The 20,925-nt window shown below is 49.7% G+C and overlaps 2 protein-coding genes and 5 non-coding genes across 10 annotated transcripts in view; 4 read left to right on the top strand and 3 right to left on the bottom strand.

Moving 5' to 3' along the window:
- Window positions 1-4,518, bottom strand: part of ALOXE3 (arachidonate epidermal lipoxygenase 3) — a 27,567-nt gene extending 23,049 nt beyond the window's left edge. For 2 of the 4 annotated variants that reach the window (XR_002126574.1, XM_019665892.1), the window contains exons 1-6: window positions 4,327-4,518; window positions 3,540-3,793; window positions 2,724-2,928; window positions 1,569-1,650; window positions 914-1,033; window positions 482-607 (exon numbers count right to left, since the gene is read on the bottom strand). Coding sequence is in view for 3 of the 4 variants with exons in the window: in XM_019665892.1 (XP_019521437.1) it covers window positions 482-607; window positions 914-1,033; window positions 1,569-1,650; window positions 2,724-2,928; window positions 3,540-3,686 (680 nt within the window). In the remaining variant the exon portion in view is untranslated. Of the gene's footprint in view, window positions 1-481; window positions 608-913; window positions 1,034-1,568; window positions 1,651-2,723; window positions 2,929-3,539; window positions 4,267-4,326 lie in introns of those variants that run through there. The other 2 variants (XM_019665893.1, XM_019665894.1) reach the window with 2 other exon arrangements.
- A 349-nt stretch (window positions 4,519-4,867) lies between these two features.
- Window positions 4,868-4,940, top strand: TRNAK-UUU (transfer RNA lysine (anticodon UUU)). Its single transcript has one exon. It is a non-coding gene; the product is annotated as a tRNA-Lys (tRNA).
- Window positions 4,941-5,504: 564 nt separating this feature from the next.
- Window positions 5,505-5,576, top strand: TRNAQ-CUG (transfer RNA glutamine (anticodon CUG)). Its single transcript has one exon. It is a non-coding gene; the product is annotated as a tRNA-Gln (tRNA).
- Window positions 5,577-6,053: 477 nt separating this feature from the next.
- On the bottom strand, window positions 6,054-6,135 carry TRNAL-UAG (transfer RNA leucine (anticodon UAG)). The gene has a single exon. It is a non-coding gene; the product is annotated as a tRNA-Leu (tRNA).
- A 161-nt stretch (window positions 6,136-6,296) lies between these two features.
- On the bottom strand, window positions 6,297-9,804 carry HES7 (hes family bHLH transcription factor 7). The gene is made up of 4 exons (XM_019665953.1): window positions 9,681-9,804; window positions 8,691-8,786; window positions 8,041-8,128; window positions 6,297-7,719 (listed from the first exon to the last, which is right to left on the bottom strand). Exons 1-4 carry the CDS (start codon window positions 9,720-9,722, stop codon window positions 7,268-7,270), a joined length of 678 nt encoding a protein of 225 aa, XP_019521498.1. The 5' UTR covers window positions 9,723-9,804; the 3' UTR covers window positions 6,297-7,267.
- TRNAR-UCU (transfer RNA arginine (anticodon UCU)) lies at window positions 6,638-6,724 on the top strand. Its single transcript is given in 2 exon segments — window positions 6,638-6,674; window positions 6,689-6,724. It is a non-coding gene; the product is annotated as a tRNA-Arg (tRNA).
- A 1,652-nt stretch (window positions 9,805-11,456) lies between the features above and the next one.
- Window positions 11,457-11,527, top strand: TRNAG-GCC (transfer RNA glycine (anticodon GCC)). The gene has a single exon. It is a non-coding gene; the product is annotated as a tRNA-Gly (tRNA).
- Window positions 11,528-20,925: the final 9,398 nt, after the last annotated feature.

Raw genomic sequence — 20,925 nt, 5'->3', positions numbered from 1 at the left:
GGTTCCAGGATTTGAACCTGAGGTGGTCTGACTACCTCCTTAGAGTTTAAGAGCCAAGCCTCTCTATCCTACTCAACACGGTCCCAACAGTGCTTGGGTAGGATGCTCTGCACAGAATAGGTGCTCAATTAATTGTATTGGTTTGAGAAATGGAAAGAAAAGGGATGACTGAGGAGCAAAGAGAAGGCAATGAAGGAGTCTAAGAAGAGAGAGAGAGGAACCTGAGGGGCAGAGAGGGGAGACTAGAGTCAGAGAGAAGAGAGACTGGGGGCAGGGAGAGGGGTGACTAAGGGCAAAAAGAGGGGAGACTAGGCACAGGATGAGGGGAGACTGGGAGCAGACAGAAGGGAGGCTGAGGCCATGGAGTGGGGAGACTGGAGGGTAAAGAGAGGGTAAACTGAGGCAGTGATGTGGCTGTGCATCAAAGGAGCAGAGGCAGACGAGGGAGTGAGCAGAAGGACAGAAAGGGCAGTTGACTCACACAGGGATGGCATTGAAAATCAGCGAGGTCGTCTTCGTGGCCGAGTATCGAATATTGGGCTCCATGTGCAGCAGGGACGGGACGTCAATTTTCATGGGGAAGCCAGGCAGGTACCGATTCCCACTGCTGGGGGTGGAAGGGAGTGGGGCAGAAGAACAGAGAACAGTCAGAGAGACCTGTAGCCCACTCCCCTTAATTCCTTCCCTCTCTCTTTCCCCAGACTCCCCAGGCCTCCCCTCATCCCTGGCTCCTCCCCTGCCCTCCACTCCTCCTCTCTGCCTGACCCCAGGCAATCCCTACCCATTCTGCTCCTGACACTTGAATTAAATTGCACTTATCATTCTCTTTCCAGGCTGCCTGGGTCTCATCCTCCCAAGAGACCCTTCACTTCATGCCCTTCCACCTTCTTCCCAAGCCTGGGTCCCCCCTTACTTGTCATCCTGATCTGCACGAGGTGTTGTCTTGGTCAAGGCAAATTTCTTGTTTGACTCCATCTCCTCAAAGTTGCTAACGTCCACAATACCAGGGAAACCAGGGGCATAGACTTTCCAGCTTCCAGAGGCAAGAGTTTAGAGGTGGCAAGTCAAACTTAGGGTACACAGAAGCCTTAGCTTTTAAGACATGCCTTGAAATTAAAACTCCCAGAAAACCCACTTTCTGGGTAGGTGACAAAGAATTGGAATTCTCCCTCAGGCACTGGGCTTCAGATCAGGGTAGCATTTGAGGATAACATAAATGTCCAAGCTGGTTTAAAGTTGGGTTTGTGTTGAGATTAAGGTCATGGCCAGCTTGGGGATAAGGCTAAGGATGGGCTGAGATTCATCAATATTAGGGTCATGTCTGATAACTTGGTCACATCAAGGGCAGCTAGGGCAGAGTGTGGATTCATTGATGGTATTGGGACAATTATTAATACTGGTATTCTGGGTCTGGACTCAAGGTCAATATTAGACTGAGTTTAGGGTTAAATAATGGTCCTGATTGGAGTTGGACCCACAAGGTTGGAACTGATGTCAGAGTTAGTAACTGTGATTAAGTCTGAGGTCAGTATAAAGATGGGAAGGAAGTCAACTTAAGTCACCCTCACCAGTAGCATTCCTGTCGGGCCTGGAGTTCTCGTTTCCTGTGGTCCAGAAGGAGAGGAACAGAGTCCTGACAAATAGTTCTTGCTGTGGGGAATAAAAATAACTCATCATATAAGCGTTTTTTCAAACAACATCTCCAACAAAGCTTGCCTGAACCCCCTAACCCTTAAACCCAATCCCTCAGTGACATGGGTGTTCCATGTTCTTTGTGCATTCATTAGTAGAAGGGATTCAGGACAACCTTACCCCCAAATTATAACAATCTTCCTAATTGTTTTCATGTTTGTCTCTTTCCCAAGACTATAAACTTCCTAGGCCGAAGTCACACTGTATTCATTTTTTGTATTCCCAGCATCTAGCATGGTGCTGGCATTGTGCATATAGCATGCACTTGACAAATGACTGATGAACAAATATATTTTGTGAAGTGATGAATGGATCACCATTATGACAGTTGGGGTTTCAGAGTAAGGCCTATGAAGAACTCACTATGGGCCAAGGGGTAATGTTCACTCACCTCACCTTGACCTAGAACAGCATCTCTCATCCCTAAGACTCATCTCAAACCTTGGACTAGTCCTAGTCTTGCCTCTCCAGACCAGATAGCTCAGGAGATATGGGGTCCAGAGGCTGAAAGAGCTCTAGCCCAGCATTCTTGAAAGGCCCGAATTCAAGAAGGAATCCTAACAGCACCTCAAGGGACTTCATCTGCACCAGAAAAGCCAGTAGTAATGGACAGGGCCTTTCCAGCTAAATTCTCTCAACATTCAGGGTTTCTCCACCTATTGAAATCCAACTAAGCTTGCAGGTTAGTTCCTCTCTAGGCTCCAGAGGAATTCACTCTGGGGAAGTGCAGAGGGAGTCAACAGAAAGCAAACTGCCATCTGTGTGTGTTTGTGTCTGTGTCTGTGTGGTGTGAGTGTACATAAGTGCATGTCTAGTCTCTGTGTGTCTCCAGAGGGGTAAATACTGCCTGGAAAGCCCCTGCATTTCAAGGCCTTAGAGGCTCACTTTTTTCAAAAAGCATCTACTTGGTAGTCCTGAACTCCTGTTACCCCAACCCCAACCCTGTTCCCTACACTCTGGGCTCTGGGAGACCCCGCCCTTAATCCAACACATGCCTTCTCAGCACAGGCCAGCCCCTGCCTCTGGCCCACCTGTTCCTGGTCGCAGCTCTATGGTACAGTAGCCCTCAATCCACTGATAGCAGGGGAAGTGGGAAAGGGTACCATCGGGGCCATTGACACAGATGTGGCTGCAGTACCAGGAGTCCTTAGGGAAGAAAGCAAAGCGCTCCTTGTGTAGACGCAGCAACAAGAGCTCACCCAGCTCAGCTGAGCAGCACACCTTGTATTTCTGCACCTGAGGGGACCAAGAGAACAAGGTGAGAGGCAAGGAACTTCCAAGGCTGTCCTTGCACCTTGCAAAGTGCATCTATACCTACACCTATTGTGGCATAGAAACCTGAGCTGCTTCTAACCCATGCGGTGCCTTTGTATGAATTAGAAAAAGGCATTCCTTCATCCAGGCAGGAGCAACCACGGTTACCACAAGCAGGGTGGGTTCTGGATTTCACTAGCCCTTTTGGTGGTCCACTTCCCCACCCCAAGACCAACCGGCAAACAATCCTGGGACCGGGCAGAGAGAGGCAGGCAGATCCCCTCCAGAGAAATGGAAACTCAGGGAGTTCAAGCGACTTTCCCAAATTCCACTTTCAGCTATGAGAGGACGAGCTAGGAAGACAGTGGAATCTCCAGACTCCCTGCCCAGGCTCCTTCACAGCCCTGCCTGGGTAGGGTTTATCATCCTCAGGAAAGACAGGGTCTAAAATAGGGATGATGAGTTGGTCAGGGCCGACATCCTGAGCTCTGTTGGATTTGATGAGCCCTGGAGGGAAGACCCTCCCCTCTTGTGGGGTCCCCTGAGAGCCCTGCACCTCAGAGGTCGCGCCACCCACTCCCCTCTGTACTCACCGATCCAGGGGCGAAATCCCTGCCCATGCGATCCAGCAGCTGTTTGGGGCTCTCACCACACATGCCCACCAACGTGACAGAGATGTTGTCCAGTGTGCCGGCCCTCAGGTAGGGGCCAGTGGTCACACGCACGCGGTACACGGCCATGACGAGAAGGAAGGAGGGATGCCCTCCAGCAAGGTTAGCTACAGCAGCAGCCGGCCTGGAGATGAGCGGCAGGCAGGGCAGGACTGGGCTGCTGGGCTACTGAGCCTCTGAAATAGGGGATATAGGGGACAGAGTGGGCCTCTGAGGAAAGACCCAGCTCTCTCCAGGATGCTCTGTCTCTTCCGAAGCTCCCGGCCTGTGCCCTTGCTCACTACAGGCTCCTTCTCCCCGCCCACACTTGCGCCCTAATAGTTGTTTGCCTGCCCCTGGCCCAGCCGGTCCCTCTGGCTGGCAGGACAGGGCTCACCCAGATGGATATCAGGAGCCTGGGTCTCATTGGAAAGGGAGGGACCAAATGCTGAGAAAGAGACAGGGAGTATAGGTGACGCAAGTATGGTTGGGACACTGTGCTCTGGGGCCCTTGTCCGTCTGCCTACTCCACAAGACCCTTCCCTCCTCTCTCAGCCACAACTGGGCACAGAGCACCCACATTCCTATTTGTGAATCATTCATGTGAATCACTACACAAGTGAACCACACTCAGTCATAAATCACACGTGACAACAGCCACACGCAGGTGAGCCGCACACGCATTCCTACATACTGCATGGGGATCAGAAACAACTCTCCTGTCACCCACCACCACCACCACCACCGTCCCCACGCCCGGACTTCTGTGGGCCCGGTCTGGCACGCCGGATCTCAATCTCGCTCTTGGAATGGGGACCGTCAGGGGACCGAAGTGGACCCCGGGAGCACTGCGTCTGAAGGCCCCACGTGGCATTTTTTCCGCTCCGGGCCCGCCCTCGGACTTCGGGGCGGTGGGCGGAAGCGGTGGTGCTGGGGTGTCTGGGATTTAGGTCATCCAGACCGGAGAGAATCCTCCCCACGACGGAAGCCGGCAGCCGGCAGCGGCCCCGAGCGGCCAGTCCCGGCATCGCACCGTCCCAGCCTCCGCGGCGCTAGACCCTAGTGTCACAAACTCGGTGGGAGCTGTACTCGATCCTTCGAGTACGCACAAGAAGCGCGATCACCCGTTGGTCGCCTGGCTTCTCTTGCTTCTTCCAGGACTGTGCGGGAGTCCTTTGCACGTATGCATACAATTCCCTGTAAATTTTGCGACATCGGACTTTCGAAAATAAGATACTCTTATAGACAGCAAGAGAGGAGCGTGAAGGAGAGCCCGGATAGCTCAGTCGGTAGAGCATCAGACTTTTAATCTGAGGGTCCAGGGTTCAAGTCCCTGTTCGGGCGTCTACTGTTTTTCCAGCTGAACTTGATTCTTTAGAGTACAAGTAATACATATTTGTAGTCCTTCGAAAAAAACAAATGAAAAGCTAAAAGAAAGTATTATTCTTTGTTTTTAAAAGATTGTTATACTTAATGTGTCAGGGCTTTAATTTCCAGAAGGTAGAATGAATAACAATGTAAGGAAAGTAGAGACATTTTAGAGCAGTACATATGAGAGCCATATATACTAATTTAATTTTTCTAGTAGCCACATTAAAAATAGTAAAAATCAGTCGAAATTGATTTTATTAATATATTTTATTAAACCCGATATATCCGAAATCTTAGTATTTTAACATGTAATCAATATTTTTAAACTATTAATTAAATTTTAACAATTTTTTTGTACTGTCTTCTAAGTACGGTTTGTGTTTTACACTTAGAGTATACCTCAGTTCGTATTTCAAGAGCTGAATGGCGGTGTCTACCTTATCCAACAGTTTTTTTTCCATCTTCTGAGAAAGGAAGAGTGGATACGCAAAATAGGAAAATCAGTAATATATGCTCTTAGAAAGGGTTGCGCGGAAGGGTTCCATGGTGTAATGGTTAGCACTCTGGACTCTGAATCCAGCGATCCGAGTTCAAATCTCGGTGGAACCTTGTATTTTGTTTTGAGTGTCGGTATACGTTCTATTAAAAATTATGAATGTTTTATATATGAGATTCCCTTTTAATCCGAGGATCTGTAAAGAAAAAAAAAACTAGATGCTAGTCTTTGAGCTTTTCAGAGTAGGAAATTGGAGCCTGTAGCACACTGTGAGAACACAGTAAATCGCTTAAATAAATAGCAAATTGCGCTAATTTTGAGAGATAAAAACGTTATTTGAGAATATGTTAAAATAACTTTACATATTACATGAATATTAAGATCAGCTTTACAGAAATGAAGGCTACTTCGTCAGTTCCCATCAGGTCTTGGTTTGCGGCTAAGATGCAGATATAGGACCTGTTTGGAATGCCTCAGCGGGAAGACAGTGGTGAGGCACCTACCAGGAGTCCTCATAAAACCAAGGAACATCCCAGAAGCATCCCTTATGAATTTTATAGGGTGCAGAGATCACGAGAAAAACTCTGGTCTGGCAGCGGTGGGATTCGAACCCACGCCTCCGGAGAGACTGGAGCCTAAATCCAGCGCCTTAGACCGCTCGGCCACGCTACCTGGGCGGAATAGGGGTGTCTCTGCAACCCTCCTAAGAGACTAGAGAGGAGAAGGCGGCTAGATGATTGTATTGCATTTGGTCTTTAGAAACTATCGAGACTCAGGACCGCGGAACAGCGAATAGCCAAGCAAATAGACCAAAGATAACAAACACACAGAACTTTACAGCAAAACAAGTTTATTTTGAAGGGTGGGCCCACATTTGGGAGTGGGGTGCTCCTGGATTGGAGGCATCTCCCAAGCGGGCAGCCGGAGCTCTGTACTCGCCCTCACGCTCATATTCGGTTGCTCTCTCTCTCCCTGTTTCTTCCACCCATGCGCGCCCGCACTGCCATCTGGCTCACCTGCTTTGCGCCTGTAGCTACCTCTCCCAGGCAGGCCTCTGAAGTCCAAACCAAGCACTCTTGGCACCTCCCACCCAATTCGCTCACACTTCTGTCCCTCCGGTGCCCCTTTCCCCTTCTAGTACCCGTAGGCCGTTAGACGCCGCCGCCCGCTAGATGGCTCTGTGGCGCAATGGATAGCGCATTGGACTTCTAGTGCTCAGCAGGTGATTCAAAGGTTGTGGGTTCGAATCCCACCAGAGTCGGTTTTATTTCACCTTTTTCCTTTCTGTTTCAGGATCCCACCCCTTCTCCCCTATCTCTGTTTTCCACCTGTTTTCAGTTCCAACCCCATTCTCTCTGCTCTCTTCTTTACTTACCTGTCTGCCCCGGGGCTTGGGCCATGGAGAGCAGGACTGGGGGGGGGCAGGAGACAGAAGGGGAGGGAAAGTGGGCGTGGACGCCGAGATAAAGGCAGGCCCCTGGCTCGGGGACACACCGGGATTTAATAACCACTTTATTCCATGCACTAGGGACTCGAGAAGGAGCTGGGCCGGGGGCAGAAAGGGTACAATCCTAGACGCAAGGGGAGGAGGGGGGCAGGGAAAAGGGACAGGAACCAGGGAAATATATATTTATATAGATACTCTAATATAAACCACATCTCACCCGCGCGCTGCGCCCGCGCGCCCCGCCGCCCTCCCCAACACCTCCTCTCCCCGACGCCCGGGTCCCTCTGCTGCCCTCGGGCTGGAGTCTCTACCCTAACCCCAGCCTCCGCCCCCGCCCCCGCCCCCACCCCTCAAAGCTTAGGGCCAAGGTCTCCAGAAAGCGGGCGGCGGGGGCGGCGGGGCCTTGGGCGCCCCGTCTTGTCTGTGAGGCGGCGGTGGTGGCGGCAGCAGTCCGGTGAGGGGCGCCGGCTCGCCTGAATCCCCGGCGCGGGGAGAGCAAGGGAACGGGGACCAGGCGCAGCGCGGGCTAGGGGGGCCCTGGTGCATTGGGGGACGCTGGTGCAGCGCCGGGCCAGGCGCCGGGGCGGCGGGGTCCAGCGGTGGGCGCGACGCTTGGGGCCTCGGATCTACCGGTTCCGGCCGGGGCGGCTTCGGGCGCAGGTAGCCGTGCAGCGCGGAGAAGAGCTGGGCACGGGCGGCGGGGCTGGCGTCGTGCGCGAAGGCCGCCAGGCGAAATAGGCACTCGCGAAAGCCGGACAAGTAGCAGCTGGCGAGCGCCTCGGCGTCCTGAGCTGGGGACCGGGGGACCCCTGGAGCGGCCGAGGCCGGTGCGGCCGGCGGGAGGACGGGCGGGCAAGGCAGGGGCCCAACAGGGGTAAGGGAAGGGGCGGGGCGCAGAGATATCAAGGCCCGACAGACGCACAGAGACAGGAAGCCAGGTGGACGGACAGAGGGAGAAAATGAGGGAGACACAGAGACAGACACGCGCGGGTGTTATTAACCTCGCCTCGGAGGACAGCCTGCCACTCCCCAAGCCCACCGTCCTCGGCAGGGTCCGCCCCATCTACCCCGGCCCGAGCCGCGGTGAATCCCCCCCTCCCTCCCTCCGCTGCCCCACCCCCGCGCTGTACCCGGGGCCTCCACCCGGCTTCGCTCCCTCAAGTAGCCCACGGCGAACTCCAGTATCTCTGCTTTCTCCAGCTTCGGGTTCCGGAGGTTCTACAGACAGGAGGGGAGGGTGCAAAGACAGACAGGGGTGGGGAGAGAGGGGGAAAGTGGCAGGGGGAAGAAGGGAGAGGGGATGCGGGAGCTGGGGGTGCCCCCGGATCGCGTTTGCGCGCTGACCACAGAGCGCGCTACCGAATGCGGAGTGGAGGTGACCAAGAATGGTCCTCGCCCACCGTGAGACGAAACTGTCCAACCCCGGGGGATGAACCCAACCCCGCAGTGTGAGGAGAGGATTTGAAATAGCAAACCCATTTGAGTGAAATTAACCACCATGCTGGCTGTTCTGGGGTTGGGGGGAGAATTTGCAGACACAGAGGTTGCTACTGACCCACCCTGGGGGTGAAATTTACAGAGCCGGGTGTGAGACTTACAGACCCGAGGGGTGGCCACGAAGATCGCGTTCTTAGAGCAAGAGGGGGTCTGGGATGGGATTCCAAGGGCGGGACTCAGGTCAGGAATCCTTGGGGCCAGGGTCGCCAACGCAGCATAAGTCCCCACCCAAGTGGGAAGCCCTGGGACGCGAGGAGGGGATATTTGAGGCGGAAGGACTGACCTGGTCCCGGGTCCGCTCCAGTAGCAGCAGCCTCAGCTCTTCCAGGCTGCGGTTGATGCGGTCCCGGCGCCGCTTCTCCACAAGCGGCTTCAGCATCTGCGACCAGCAGAAAAGGAAGAGCGGGCCGACCGGACCAAGACTCAGCGCGGCCGCGCGGGCATCTGGATCTCGCCGCAGGGATAGTCCCGCCTCCACCCCTTCCCCCCAAGAACCCTGAGAGCCTAGGGCCAGGCCCATTCGATCCCTCTCCGCTCCCCCTCCCAATGCCCCTAGGGGCAATTTCTGTAGCTCGCCTCCTCTCTCTCCCGGGTCTTCTGCATTCTCCTCTCTGTCTTGTCCTCCCTCCTCCCCTCTCTGTGTCTCTCCTTCTCCTCTTTTCTCTCTACGTCTCCGTCTCGTGCAGTCTCTCTCTGTCTCAGTGGAGAACTTTGGGGGCCCTCTTTGCGCCCAGACACGTGGGCCGCAAGGTGCCGGACTCAGAGCTGGCGGCCCTGAGTGTAGAAAGGGAGATACCCAGCGCGACCGCGCCTCCTTCCTTCTAACCCGTCTAAGCCGTCACGGTTCTCAGTTGGTTCTAAAATCTCCCACCCGATCTTGGGCCTGTGGAACCAGTGTCCATTGGGCCAGTCCGCATGGAGCAAGTGCGTATCTCCGCGTTTTGTTTCCACCCTCCTCCCTTAGCTCTGAGCTCCTCTTGCTTACTTCACTCAAACTCCAGCCCCCTCCCACACCCTCCAGGCCGCAAGGTGCCAACAACCCATTACCCAACCCCCAGACCTCTGCTTCTGCTGCCCACGCAGGTCCTGCTCTGACCCTGTCCCCTTCTTCATTCTTTGCAGCTTCCTCTCCAGCTCCTGGGTCCTTGGGTCCCCTGCGCAACTGTCCCCCTTCCAGCCCAGCGTCTCCAGCCTCTTCCCTGACCCACGGTCTCAGAGACGTGGTCCCCTGACCGGACCAGGGACCTCTGCTCCCTCTTCTCCCGCCTCTCACCTTGGGGCCGTCCCTATTCTCGGCTCGATCCCGGGTGACCATCGCTCCTCCGGACCCTACTGTGGAACGAGTCCCTGCTCACGTTGTGCCTTATATCTCTCAGGTTCCCGGGTGAGTGGGGGGAGAGGCCTTGGACCCGCCCCCTTAGGCCCCGGGATCCGGTCCGGCGCGACCCGGGGCACGAGGCTCTCGGAAAGGGGAGGAGCGCAAGGGGGAGGGGAGGGAATGGAACTGGCCTAGGAGTGTGGGAAATGAGGGGTCAGTGCAGCACCATCTGGTTTAAGGACCATAAGGCTGTATAATGAGGCAGGACCCAGCTGAAGGGAAGAGTTTATTAGGAGGAGAGGGAGTTTGAGTGATTTGGGGACACAACTCAGGAGTAAAGTTCAGAATTCCTCCCAGAACTGCAGCTTTCTTCTGAGGTCACTGTACCCCCACTGACCGTACAACAAAAGTTAGCACCTCTCAGCCCCCAAGCTGGATCTTCTACATCTTCCAAAAAACTCACCTCCTGCCTGAGATAGGGAACGACCTGAGTGTGCGAGGTAAATCCGTCTAATTCAACTGGGGCTCTCTCTGTAGGTGGAAGAGAAGCTCTGTTCGATCTAAGGCAGTCACATTCAATTCCCCCAACAGGGGAAAGGACTCGGTCCTCACTAGAGTCCGGAGGCGCAATGATCACTCACGCTGGTGAGCACTGGCTACTACTTGGACTGGGCTTGGACCATTTATACTAAGATATGCAGTAGAGGCCCAGCTCATCCCTGTAGGATCTAATGGAAAAAAGATGTGTTATCTAGTAGCTATTATAGAATCAGAGCAAAGTAGGTGCTCTGTTAAAGGATCATCCTGAGGGATGATGGCTGGACTGGGGCGGAGGAACCTCAAAGAAGACAGAAGCAAAGCTTTGAAGCGCGGGTAGGAGGGGAGAGATCTTTCCACTTAGAAATGTTTGATTCAAAGCGATAGAAGACTCAGGCATATGGCTGCCAGAATACCTGACACAAGTGTGCTCACTCTGCTTGCCCCCAGGGGCCCCTCGTGACTGTAGGGGAGCAGGGAGCAGGCAGTTTTCTTAAAGGAACAAAAAAGGATCAATACCCATCTCAAACCAAGACCATGACCCTCTGTAGAATGATGCATGAACACTCGGAAACTTCAGGACAAAATGCCTGAAAAGATAAAATCAGAGACTTAAATGGACAGCAAGAGTGTCAGGGACAAGGAGACATAAAGACAAAGTTGCAGACCTAGTCCAAAGATAGGTGCGGAGTCGGAGACGGATGCGCCTGGCTCCTCCAAGTCTTTCCAATACCTCTCCACACCTTGTTTTTGTTGTTGCTGTTCACAAAGACTGCCTTGCCAAGGCCCGAGCCCGAAGGAACACAGACCTTGGGGAGGGCTCTTCCATTTGGGTTCAGGGCCCTCAACACATTCCACCTCCCCCTACCTGTGCCAAATGGGAGCGCAGATGTGTGGCCGCAGCAGCCCCCACTACCCCCCTTCTTGGGAATCTGAGTTTTTCTCACCTGCACGCGAGGCTTGGGGACTCCGGGCAGTTCGCACCCGGGTGTGGGGCCGCCCCTGGCCATATGGGACGACTTTATGGCAGGGTGGCCGGATCCTGGCTAGAGGAAGGATGGCCTGGTGTTCCACCCACATCGACTATTCAGGCCCACTCCTTTGCCGGGCCCCTGGTCTACTTGGTCAGCTTGACTACCGCCGCCACAACCTCTTACAAACTCTAGTAGTACCACGGTAGCACAATTGTTGCTTGCATTGGTGGTTCAGTGGTAGAATTCTCGCCTGCCACGCGGGAGGCCCGGGTTCGATTCCCGGCCAATGCAATACCTTTACCGCCGGCCCTGCCCCCACCCACCCCCCGCAAAAAGGAGAAGGTCTACTAACCTAAGAAACATCTTTAACATTTCAGATAGATATTAGTATTTGACTTGAAACATCTATAACATTTCGGCTAGATGTTAGTATTTCACTTTTTGACACAATGCAACTTTGAGGTTCTGGATGGAAACCTTGATTCCTTACGTCCTCACATGCCCATCCTCCCAACATGGGGTTCCTGCTGCCTTTCCCACCCCTCCCTCCGCCCCTGGCCCCTGCACCTCCGCAGGCGTGACCCTGAGAAAGGACAGAGCGCTCGGATCCCTGCCCCGGGGGTCCTCTCGGCCCTCCGCGGGGGAGGAGCGAGGTCTTCCCGCCCCACGCGCTCTGACTCCCTTGCTCTTCTTTCCATTTCTCCGCCTCGATGTCTGTGTTACCTCCTGTTCTCTCTGAAGAGCGCTTTTTTCCCCAAGCCCAGAGGTGCTGGCTTTTTTTGTCTCACGGTCTTTCTATGTCTCTGTTTTCCTCTTGGCATGTGTCTCTGCATCTTTCACGGTTTTTCCAGGTATCTTAGCAACTTCTGCGCTGGGCTCTCTGTGTCTTTAGTTGTCTCTGCCTCTCCGACTCTGGGTCTCTCCGGCCTCTCCGTCTCTGCGACCGAGTCTCGGTCTCTTGGTGTCTCCCGGTCTCTGGGATCTCTCGCCGTCTCTCGGGGTCTCTGTTGCCTCCCGTCATTCTGCGCTCCCACGCTCCTGCCATCCCATGGGAAGCTCGCTCACACCTCCAGGTTCCTGACATTTCCCCGCCCGCCCCTTCCCGGCCGCTTTGATCCCGCACGCGTCGTGCCTGCGGGTGGTCAGGGGCACCCGCCAGCTGCCGCGGCCACTTGTGAGCCGGGGCGGAGGTGGCGGAGTTCCTCCGCTCTCCACGCTGGTTTCCGCTGTCTTCGGGCGTGCTCTGCCTCCCCCTGCACCCCTCCTCCTGCCACTGCCTCTGACTGTTGCCTGGGCTTCTGCGGGCCCGAATCTGTTTTGTCTCCGGATCTAGGCCTTCTCTACCTCGATCTATCTAGGTCACTCTCTGGAGCTCGCCCTGGGTCTGTGTCTCTGCTTCTGGTTTCTTTCTGTATTCTGTCTCCTTCAGCCTGTTTCACCTGGGCCGGGGTCTGCGTCTTTCTGGATTGTGTTGACAGGGAATGCTCTCTTCTCAATTCTATGGCGGGACAGTGACTCCCAGAAGAAAAGTGCACAACAAATCTGGGCATCTGTCCGGTCCAAGCGTGTCAATCAGGGACTGTCTGGGTGGTGAGATGCCCAGCTGAAAGAAGGCACGAGGCTGTGTGGCATAAACGCAGCAACAACTCTTTCTTCATCCCAGGCTGAGGCCAGAAAGCAAGCTCCAAAATGGGGGGTGTGGGTTAGACAATAGCTGCAAGGTGCCAGCACACATGCGCAGGAATGAAACGTACAAGTAATTGACAAGAAACTTACATCAACAAGTTGTTTTTCTCCCCCACCCCATCTCCCACCCAAAAGGGGGGGGGGCAAGCGGGTCTCCAAAGCCTGTAAATATTTCCTGAGAGGCTCTGACAGCTGGGCCCCACAGCATCTATATGTCTGTGTGCACAGCCGCTGTATGTATTCACTCAGCCAATAATTACCGAGTGTCTCTTGTGTTCTCAGTATGGTTAGTCTTTGAGGTACATTGGGTCTGGGCCCTCCTGAAGCTTACATTATAGTAGGCAGGGGAGACAGAAAACAACTAAGAAAGCAGAAAGTAATGTAAGTTCAGATGGTTGTAAGGCTGGGGTTGGGGCGAGGAACAACCAGACATGGCAATGACTTTAGAGTGAAGTGCTACTTTACTCTGGGTGGTCAGACAGTCTCTATAGGGTGTGATGATATTCAGCCCAGAGAAGCCAGCCATGAGTCTAGGCAAAAAAAAACAGCAAGTGTAAAGGCTCTGAGACAGGAATCTGCTCTGCTGGTAGGAGCTAGAGCAAGAGGGCCAGTGTCCTGTAGGGAGAATTTTGAGCATGGCAGAAACAGAAACAGAGAGTCAGGCATGGCCCATCACACAGGGCCTTGGAGGCTCTGGAAGGAGTTTGGATTTTAGTCTAAGTGCAATGGGAAGCCAGTGGAGGGTTTGAATAGGAAAGTTATATTCGCTGACCTATGTTTTAGAATATCACTCTGGAGGCTGTGCGGAGGATGGAAGCAGGGACATCATTTGGGTTTCCGGGGCAGTCATCTAGGCTTGTACTGAGGTGGTGGGAATGGAAAGTGAACATGAACTCCTAGGTTGTTAGCCTAAGTAGCCGGGAGGTTGGTGGTGCCTTTTATTGCGATGGAAAGGGGGAAGGGACAGAAGAGGTTTGGGGAGAGATATCAAACATTAGACTTTAGTCATGTTAGTTGAGATCCCCTTAGACATCCTATCCAAGTAGGCCAGGGATATAAAAGTTTGGGGATCAGAGCTGGAGGGTAAATACAGGGGAGTCATTGGAAGATAGATGGTTTTTAATGCTATGAGACTCGAGTATCTAGGGAGAGAGTATGGAAAGAGAAGAGGCCTGGGACACTCCAACATTTGAGGTCAAGTTAAGGAGGAAGAATTGTCAAAGGAATCTAGAGTCATCAGAGAGGTAGCAGAAAAGCCAGGGGAATGGAATGTTCTGTAAAACCAAGGAAAGAGTGTTACAAAGAAGGAGAGCCATCAGTTCTAACTTAGCTGCTGGGAGATCAAGTAAAGAGAAGAGAGAGAAGCAACCATTCAGTTTAGCATCTTGGAAGTCACAGATGATGTGGTGGGAGAGTGACTGTGTGCAGTCCCACTGAGTCGGCTGCGATAAGAACGAGATGTGAAGGCATGCAGACAGCGGCTTTGTAGACAGCGCCATCAAGCTTTGCTGTGATTAGTGAGCAGAGCAATTGTGGCAGGTAGGAGCACAGGAGATGAGGGTTGCTAAAACAGGTTTGACGCTGATGGGAATAACCAAGACCTGGAGGTGGGGGGAGGGTGGGATGAAGTGGGTAGACTCCAGTGCCAGGTAGAGAAATCAGCCTCAGCTAGTAGGGAAGATGGCTCATGCACAGGGAGGCAGGTGAGACAAAGGGCGTGGGTCAGGTGGGGTGGGGGAAGGATGAGGCAAGTTCTCTCAGTCACTCTCATTTTCTCAAAGAATGAATCAAGCTCATCACTGGAGGGGAGAGAGCTACTGTCGTTTGAGGACAAAAGTGTGAAGTGTTCATTTTGGAGAGTAGGAAAACAAACCTTCTAGGCTAGGAGAATAGGATTTCTAGGCAGTTTGAGAATCTATTGGAAATACGGGATCAAACATTTCAAGTTTGGAGGCCAATTCAACCATGAAAATAATGAAGTTTATGCTTCAGGACTCCTCACTTACACAGGCCCCCTGGGAGGGTCCTAACAACACCTTCACTGGACCAAATACTTTTATAAAATTTGCAAATGTAAGGTATTTTAACAGTCAATGGTTAAGACCACTCAGCTTTCTCTCTGTTACACTTTCCCTCTGGTGTGGAGTGGCTGCAGTCATTTTGGGGGATCCGGTTCTAGAGAAGGCGATTTGGAGAGACATAAGATTTACGGTTTTGTGGGATATGTTAATATAATATTGTTCCCAGTCACTCCACATATAGTTAAGTTAGCTCAGCCCTCCTGGTGTAGGAATAGCTTCCAGGAATACCTCTATCACCTGTGCCCACACACCAGGCTTTGGGCAAAGCCAGAGGGCACATGTGATATGAATGTGTCCAGTGGCTTTTGTCACTATAACTACATAGGTCGTAGAGGAGAAACAAGTTTTGAAATATATAGAGCCAGTAGCTAGTCTGTGGAAGTATTACAGAGGTGTGCTGGCAGTTAATTAATACAAATAAGTTACTTTTCTGGACTTTGTGACATTTGTGGCATTTGTCAGCTTTTTCAATTTGTAAGTTGCAATCTCTTGTTTCACTAAATATTATCTTCAGTACTTAATTTTGTATTATTTTCTTTAAAAGTCCTTCTCACTCCAAAAATATATTTATATTTACATATGCTTCATATATATGAAATAAATATAAATATAAACACACACACACACACACACACACACATATTTCAGGACCCCAAAACCTGAGACCAGTTGTTGGGGCTGGGTGAATTTTCTCGCTGTGGCTCCTATGCAGATATCCCTGTGAGGAAATCCCCACCCCCAGTGTTTCTAAGGGTATCAGCCGGGGGTCCCTGTATGGTTGGCATGCCTCTGTGGCAGTGTGGGCCTGTGTGCACGCCTGTTTGCGGTTGTGTCTGTGTACATGGTGTGTGTCTGAATGTCTGGGCCTCCAGCCTCTTCCAGGCGGCGCTCTCAACACTGGGCCCAGCCTGCGCTTGGGTGAGGGGAGCTCGTGTCCCACACGTGCTGGGCCCCTCAGGAGGCCCGGAGCAGGGAAGGAACTGAGACAGCACAGCTGGTCCAGTTGTCTGAGCTTCCCCTCCCCTGCTGTGATGGCTCCCCAGGCTTGGGCTCCAAGGCTCAGCTCCTCCTTCTTTGTTCTTCAAAGGGAAGGCAGCTTCCTGGGACCCCCTGGGACCTGAGTAGCAGGAGTGCCTGGAGGGTGGATCCTGGGGGGGCGAGGGGGTTAAGGGCTGGGAAGTAGGAGGATCAAGCCCCTGGGCCAAGGGAAGAATTGGGATAGAAGACCTCTACATATACCAAAACAACGCAGATAATACTCCTTGACCTTAAGCGTCATATATTTCTTGTGGGGAAAAGTCAAATGAATAGTATACAAAACTTTGTCAGATGGTTATAAGGGCTGTGGAGAAAAGTGAAGCAGGGGAGTGGAGAGTGGGAGCTGTAATTTTAGATGGTATGATTAGAGGACTCATTGGGAAGGTGAAATGTAAGAGGTAAGGGCTCAAGCTACAGGGATGCCTGGAGGAAGTACGCTCCAGGCTGGCAGGAAGGCCTTGAGGGGGAACATGCCTGACTTGTCAGAGGAACAGAGAGCAGGGAGGCATCATGGGCTTGGCTGGAGTGGAGGTAGCAAGTGCAGGAGTTGTAGGAGGTGAGATTGGAGCCATAAAAGGAAGGCTGATCTTGTAGGACCATCTAGGCCACTCCAAGAACTTTTTCAGGACTTGCTCTTTTCTGAGTGAGATAAGAAGCCACTGGAGGCCTTTTTTTCTCTTCACTTTTTTGTTTGTTGTGTTTTTTGGCACTTTTAATTTTTGTATAATTTCACACTTTCAGTAAAGTTACAAGAACTCCTGCATGCTTTTTCCCAAGTCCATTAATTGTTTACATTTGCCCCGCTTGCTTTATCACTTCCCTCCAAATATAATATAAAATATTTGTTTTCTGAACCATTTAGGGATAAACTGGAAACATCAGGCAAGCCCTTTTGCCTCTAGTTACGCAGTGTGTATTTCCCAAGAACGAGGACATCTGTAGCATAATAGTGTGTAATGGTACAATTACCAATATGAGGATGTTAAAATTAAAATGATATTATTATTTAATCCTCATCCATATTCAAATTTCCTCAGGTGTTTCAATGGCATTCATTATAGCTCTTTTTTCCCAATCCAGGATCCAATCCAGGATCACATGTTGCATTTAGTTGTTAGATTTCTTCAGTCTCATTTAACCTGGAAGAATCATTTTTTAAAAGCATTTAAAGAGTATTATTTTAATCAGATGTTTTTCTTCAAACAATGAGAAATCATTTACTTTAGAACCTGGAGGTTTCAATGGAATATTGGTTAGCAAGTATCTTTGGAACATGTGAAGATATTCTATAAAGTTAGGTCCAAGTAAAATAACAAAACAGGGCGCTTTGGATAGTTTGGAAGGGAGATGGTGGAGGGGGCAAAGACAGCAGCTGTGAAGAGTAGAAAGAGATCAGTATTTACTTGACTCCCAGTATGGCAGAGACTGGTTATGTGTGAACTGACCATGCTTTCTAGACTGTCCAAGTTCTGGAGATGGGTCCATAGTCTCATTATCTTCCCAGCCTTCCATTGTGTTTTCATTTGTTCACCCCATTTGTTTTGCCATTTTTCTATTCCTTCACACTGGCTTTTGCCCTTGTTGAAAATGTCACTTGTGATTCTTTAATTTTCTTTTTCCAGATGGTTTCTACTCAGTTTTCCTAAATTCTTGTCTAGTTTGCTTCCCATTTCACACCCCGGATTCCTACTCCTCAGAGGCAACTTGACAGCTCATAGTTGTGTGTTCTGCCATTTACATGGACACTTCATACTTCTGAATAACATACACGTACATGTACTTGATCTCTTTTCACACATTTTAGACACTTTCTACTGGCTTTCTACTCTGTTCTTCCAGACCTCTGTTCACAGATGTTTTTATTTCTTCCTCATTCTTCCAGTTCTGTTATTGTCATTTTTAGTTAAATGAATGTTTAGTGTTTATATAATTATGATAAGGTAAATATTTTTGCATTTGAGTTGCCTTTATTGTGTAATTTTATATTTCCTAGAGTTAATAATTGCTTTAATTTTTGGTTTCCTTAATTTTCTATGCTGTATACTAATTCTTTTACCCAAATCCAATTTAATCTCTCAAGTGTGAGCAAACAAGTCACATAATCCATCAATTTCAGGTTAAAAAATTTTTTTATTTTAAGCGTCTTCCTTTTGGAGCCTAGGCTGGTTTCTCCTTCTCTTTGCTACAGAGCTCCTGGGGAGAATTCGCTTCATATCTTTTTTTTGTGTTAGATTCTGGGTTTCTGGTAACTCATGTGACTGGTGTTTTGGTGTAACACAATCTCTAGTTTACTCTAAGAAAGAATGATGGGTATTTTTTTTTAACACTGTATGTCTGAAAAACGTCTTTACCTAATTTAATTGATAGTTTGGTTATCAAATTTTAATCTGGAAGAATCTTTGTCGTTTTTTATCTTCACAGTTTTGAAGACTTTGGCATAGTTATTTTGTAGAATGTCCTTCAGTTTGGTTTGTCAAATGTTTCTCCATGGTTAGATGCAAATTATTCAGGTTATGCATTTTTGGCAAGAATGTCACCGCAGAAGTGATGTGTCTTTCTCAGTCCATCACATCAGAAGACGAATGTCGGTTTGTCCCAATGCTGAGATACTGACTTTAATCACAGGGTTAAAATGGTGTTCGCTGGGGTTCTCCACTGTAAAGTTTTTATTTCCCCTTATTAGTAATTAATATGTACTTTGTGGGAAGATACTTTGAGATTCTTTAGTATCTCATCAAAAGTTCACTCACTCGTTTAGTGTCCATTGATAATTTCTAACTCCAACACTTCTTCTATATTTATTAGTTGGCTATTTACTTTAAAAAAAAAGCTTTCGCTTTTCCTCCCATTTATTTATCCGATATGAACTTTAGATTCTAACTTGAGTCAATGAGTTATAACCCACCACAATCATTATTTGTGTTAATGCTCAAATTGTCCCAGATTTAGCCAATTTGGCTACAGCCTCTAGCTGCTCTGTCTTTTTGACATATACCCAATATTCTTTGAGCACCTCTTTACTTTCTGGTGCAACAAAATGTTTCAAGATCATCTTGTAATTCCCAGCCACAGCCCCTGAATCTGCCCTTTTCCAAGGAGCCCTGGTGCATTTTAGTAGAGAACGATATTTAGTAACCAAGATCTGGGTGCTTGGTGTACTTATCACTATTTATATAGGCTCTCTCAGTGGACAGAGCTAGGAAATATATGCATGTGTATACATTGTGTATATGCATACATTTATTTCTATACTTATGCACGTTAAAAACCAGAAATTCATATTGATATCCATTGGAAGAAAAGAGGAATGACAGAATCTGACTTATTTTTTAAAGGATCACTTTGTCCAATGTGTTCAGAGTAGACTGTAAGGGAACAAGGAAGAAGAACAGAAGCAAGGAAATAATTTAGGGGCTATTGCAGTAATCTGGGTGAAAGATGAGGGTGGCTTGGACCAGGGTGTAGTGGTAGAGTAGTGACAAGCAGTCAAATATTTTAAATAATTGTTGACTGATTCAATGTGCAGTGTGTGAGAGAAGAATTAGAGATTATCCTAAGATTTTTAGTTTGACCAACTGAAGAAATGGAATTTCCTTCCATTAACTAAGATAGAAAGACTAGCAGGTTTTGGGGAAGACAACCAGGAGTTTGGTTTGGACATTTTAAGATTGATTGCCTATTAGATATCCAAGTGGAAATGATACATAGGCAATAATAGTATATATGCATCTGTAATTCAGGGAAGAGTTCTAGAGCTGGGGATGAAAATTTTGGATGTATTAATATTATTGGTTGATATGTAAAGTCCTGAGACTGGAGATCACTAAAGGAGTGAGTACAGATAAAGAAGAAGTTAGAAAATTGAGCCTTGGCAACACTCCAACATTTAGAGATCCAGAAGATTATGAGCCAGCAAATGAGTCTGTGAATGAACTGCTAATGTCCTAGAAGGAATATCAGAAGAGTGTGGTGTCCTAGAAGGCAAGCAAAGAGAGTGTTTCTAAAAGGGGAGAGTAAACATCTGTGTCAACTGCTGCTAAATAGTGATCAATGGATTTAGCAATGTAATGGTCATTTGGTAATTTTAACAAGAGCAGCTTTGATGTATAGGGGGAGGCACCTGATTAGAGAGGGTTCAAATGAGAATGGGAAGATGGAATTGTATACAGTGGGCATAACTTGTTTTGCAGCAGAGAACAGAGAAATGGAGTGGTAGCTGGAGGGGGTCATGGGGTCAAGATAACTGTTGTTGTCTTGCTTGTTCTAAATATGAATACATTTCAGTATGTTTGTAGGCTGGTGGGAATAATCCAGTTAGAGGGAAGTTTTGATGATATGGTAAATAAAGAGAGCAATGTCCTTGAGCCCCTATGGGCCAGATGCAATGGGAGATCTAAGTGTAGGGGTTGGCCTTAGGTGGAAGGGTTCATCTACAGTAATGAGGGAAATGAGGAGTATGTGGACACAGGTAGGTAGGTGCGATTGTGGATGTTGACGGGAAAATCTCTTCCAAATGCCTTATTTTCTCAGTCAAACAGGAAGTAAAGCTGAGGGAGGTTGCATGGCTTCGTGGTTTGAGGTGAAAGGAGAAGGAATGAAATAGTACAGAAAAGTTACAAGGTGAATGGATTAAGGAAATGCAATACGACTGCTCGATAGCACTCAGGGAATCACTTTAGTTTGGTGGAGTTATGAATTCAAATTATCAGTTAAAAGGCTTCGGAGTATAAGCAGCAGTGTGAGGCCCGCAAGAGGGCGCTCGCGGAGTGGTGCCGTGTGGCTGAGTCTCTAAGATTCCCATAATAAATGCGGGATCCTCTCAAAGGGAAGAAAGCACTAGAAAACAAATTACTTCCTCTTGATACGCATTCCCAAAAGTACTGA

Source organism: Hipposideros armiger, unplaced genomic scaffold, assembly GCF_001890085.2.
Source record: "Hipposideros armiger isolate ML-2016 unplaced genomic scaffold, ASM189008v1 scaffold_457, whole genome shotgun sequence".
NCBI classification, from domain to species: Eukaryota; Metazoa; Chordata; class Mammalia; order Chiroptera; family Hipposideridae; genus Hipposideros; species Hipposideros armiger.
This window is presented reverse-complemented; position numbering and strand designations above follow the sequence as displayed.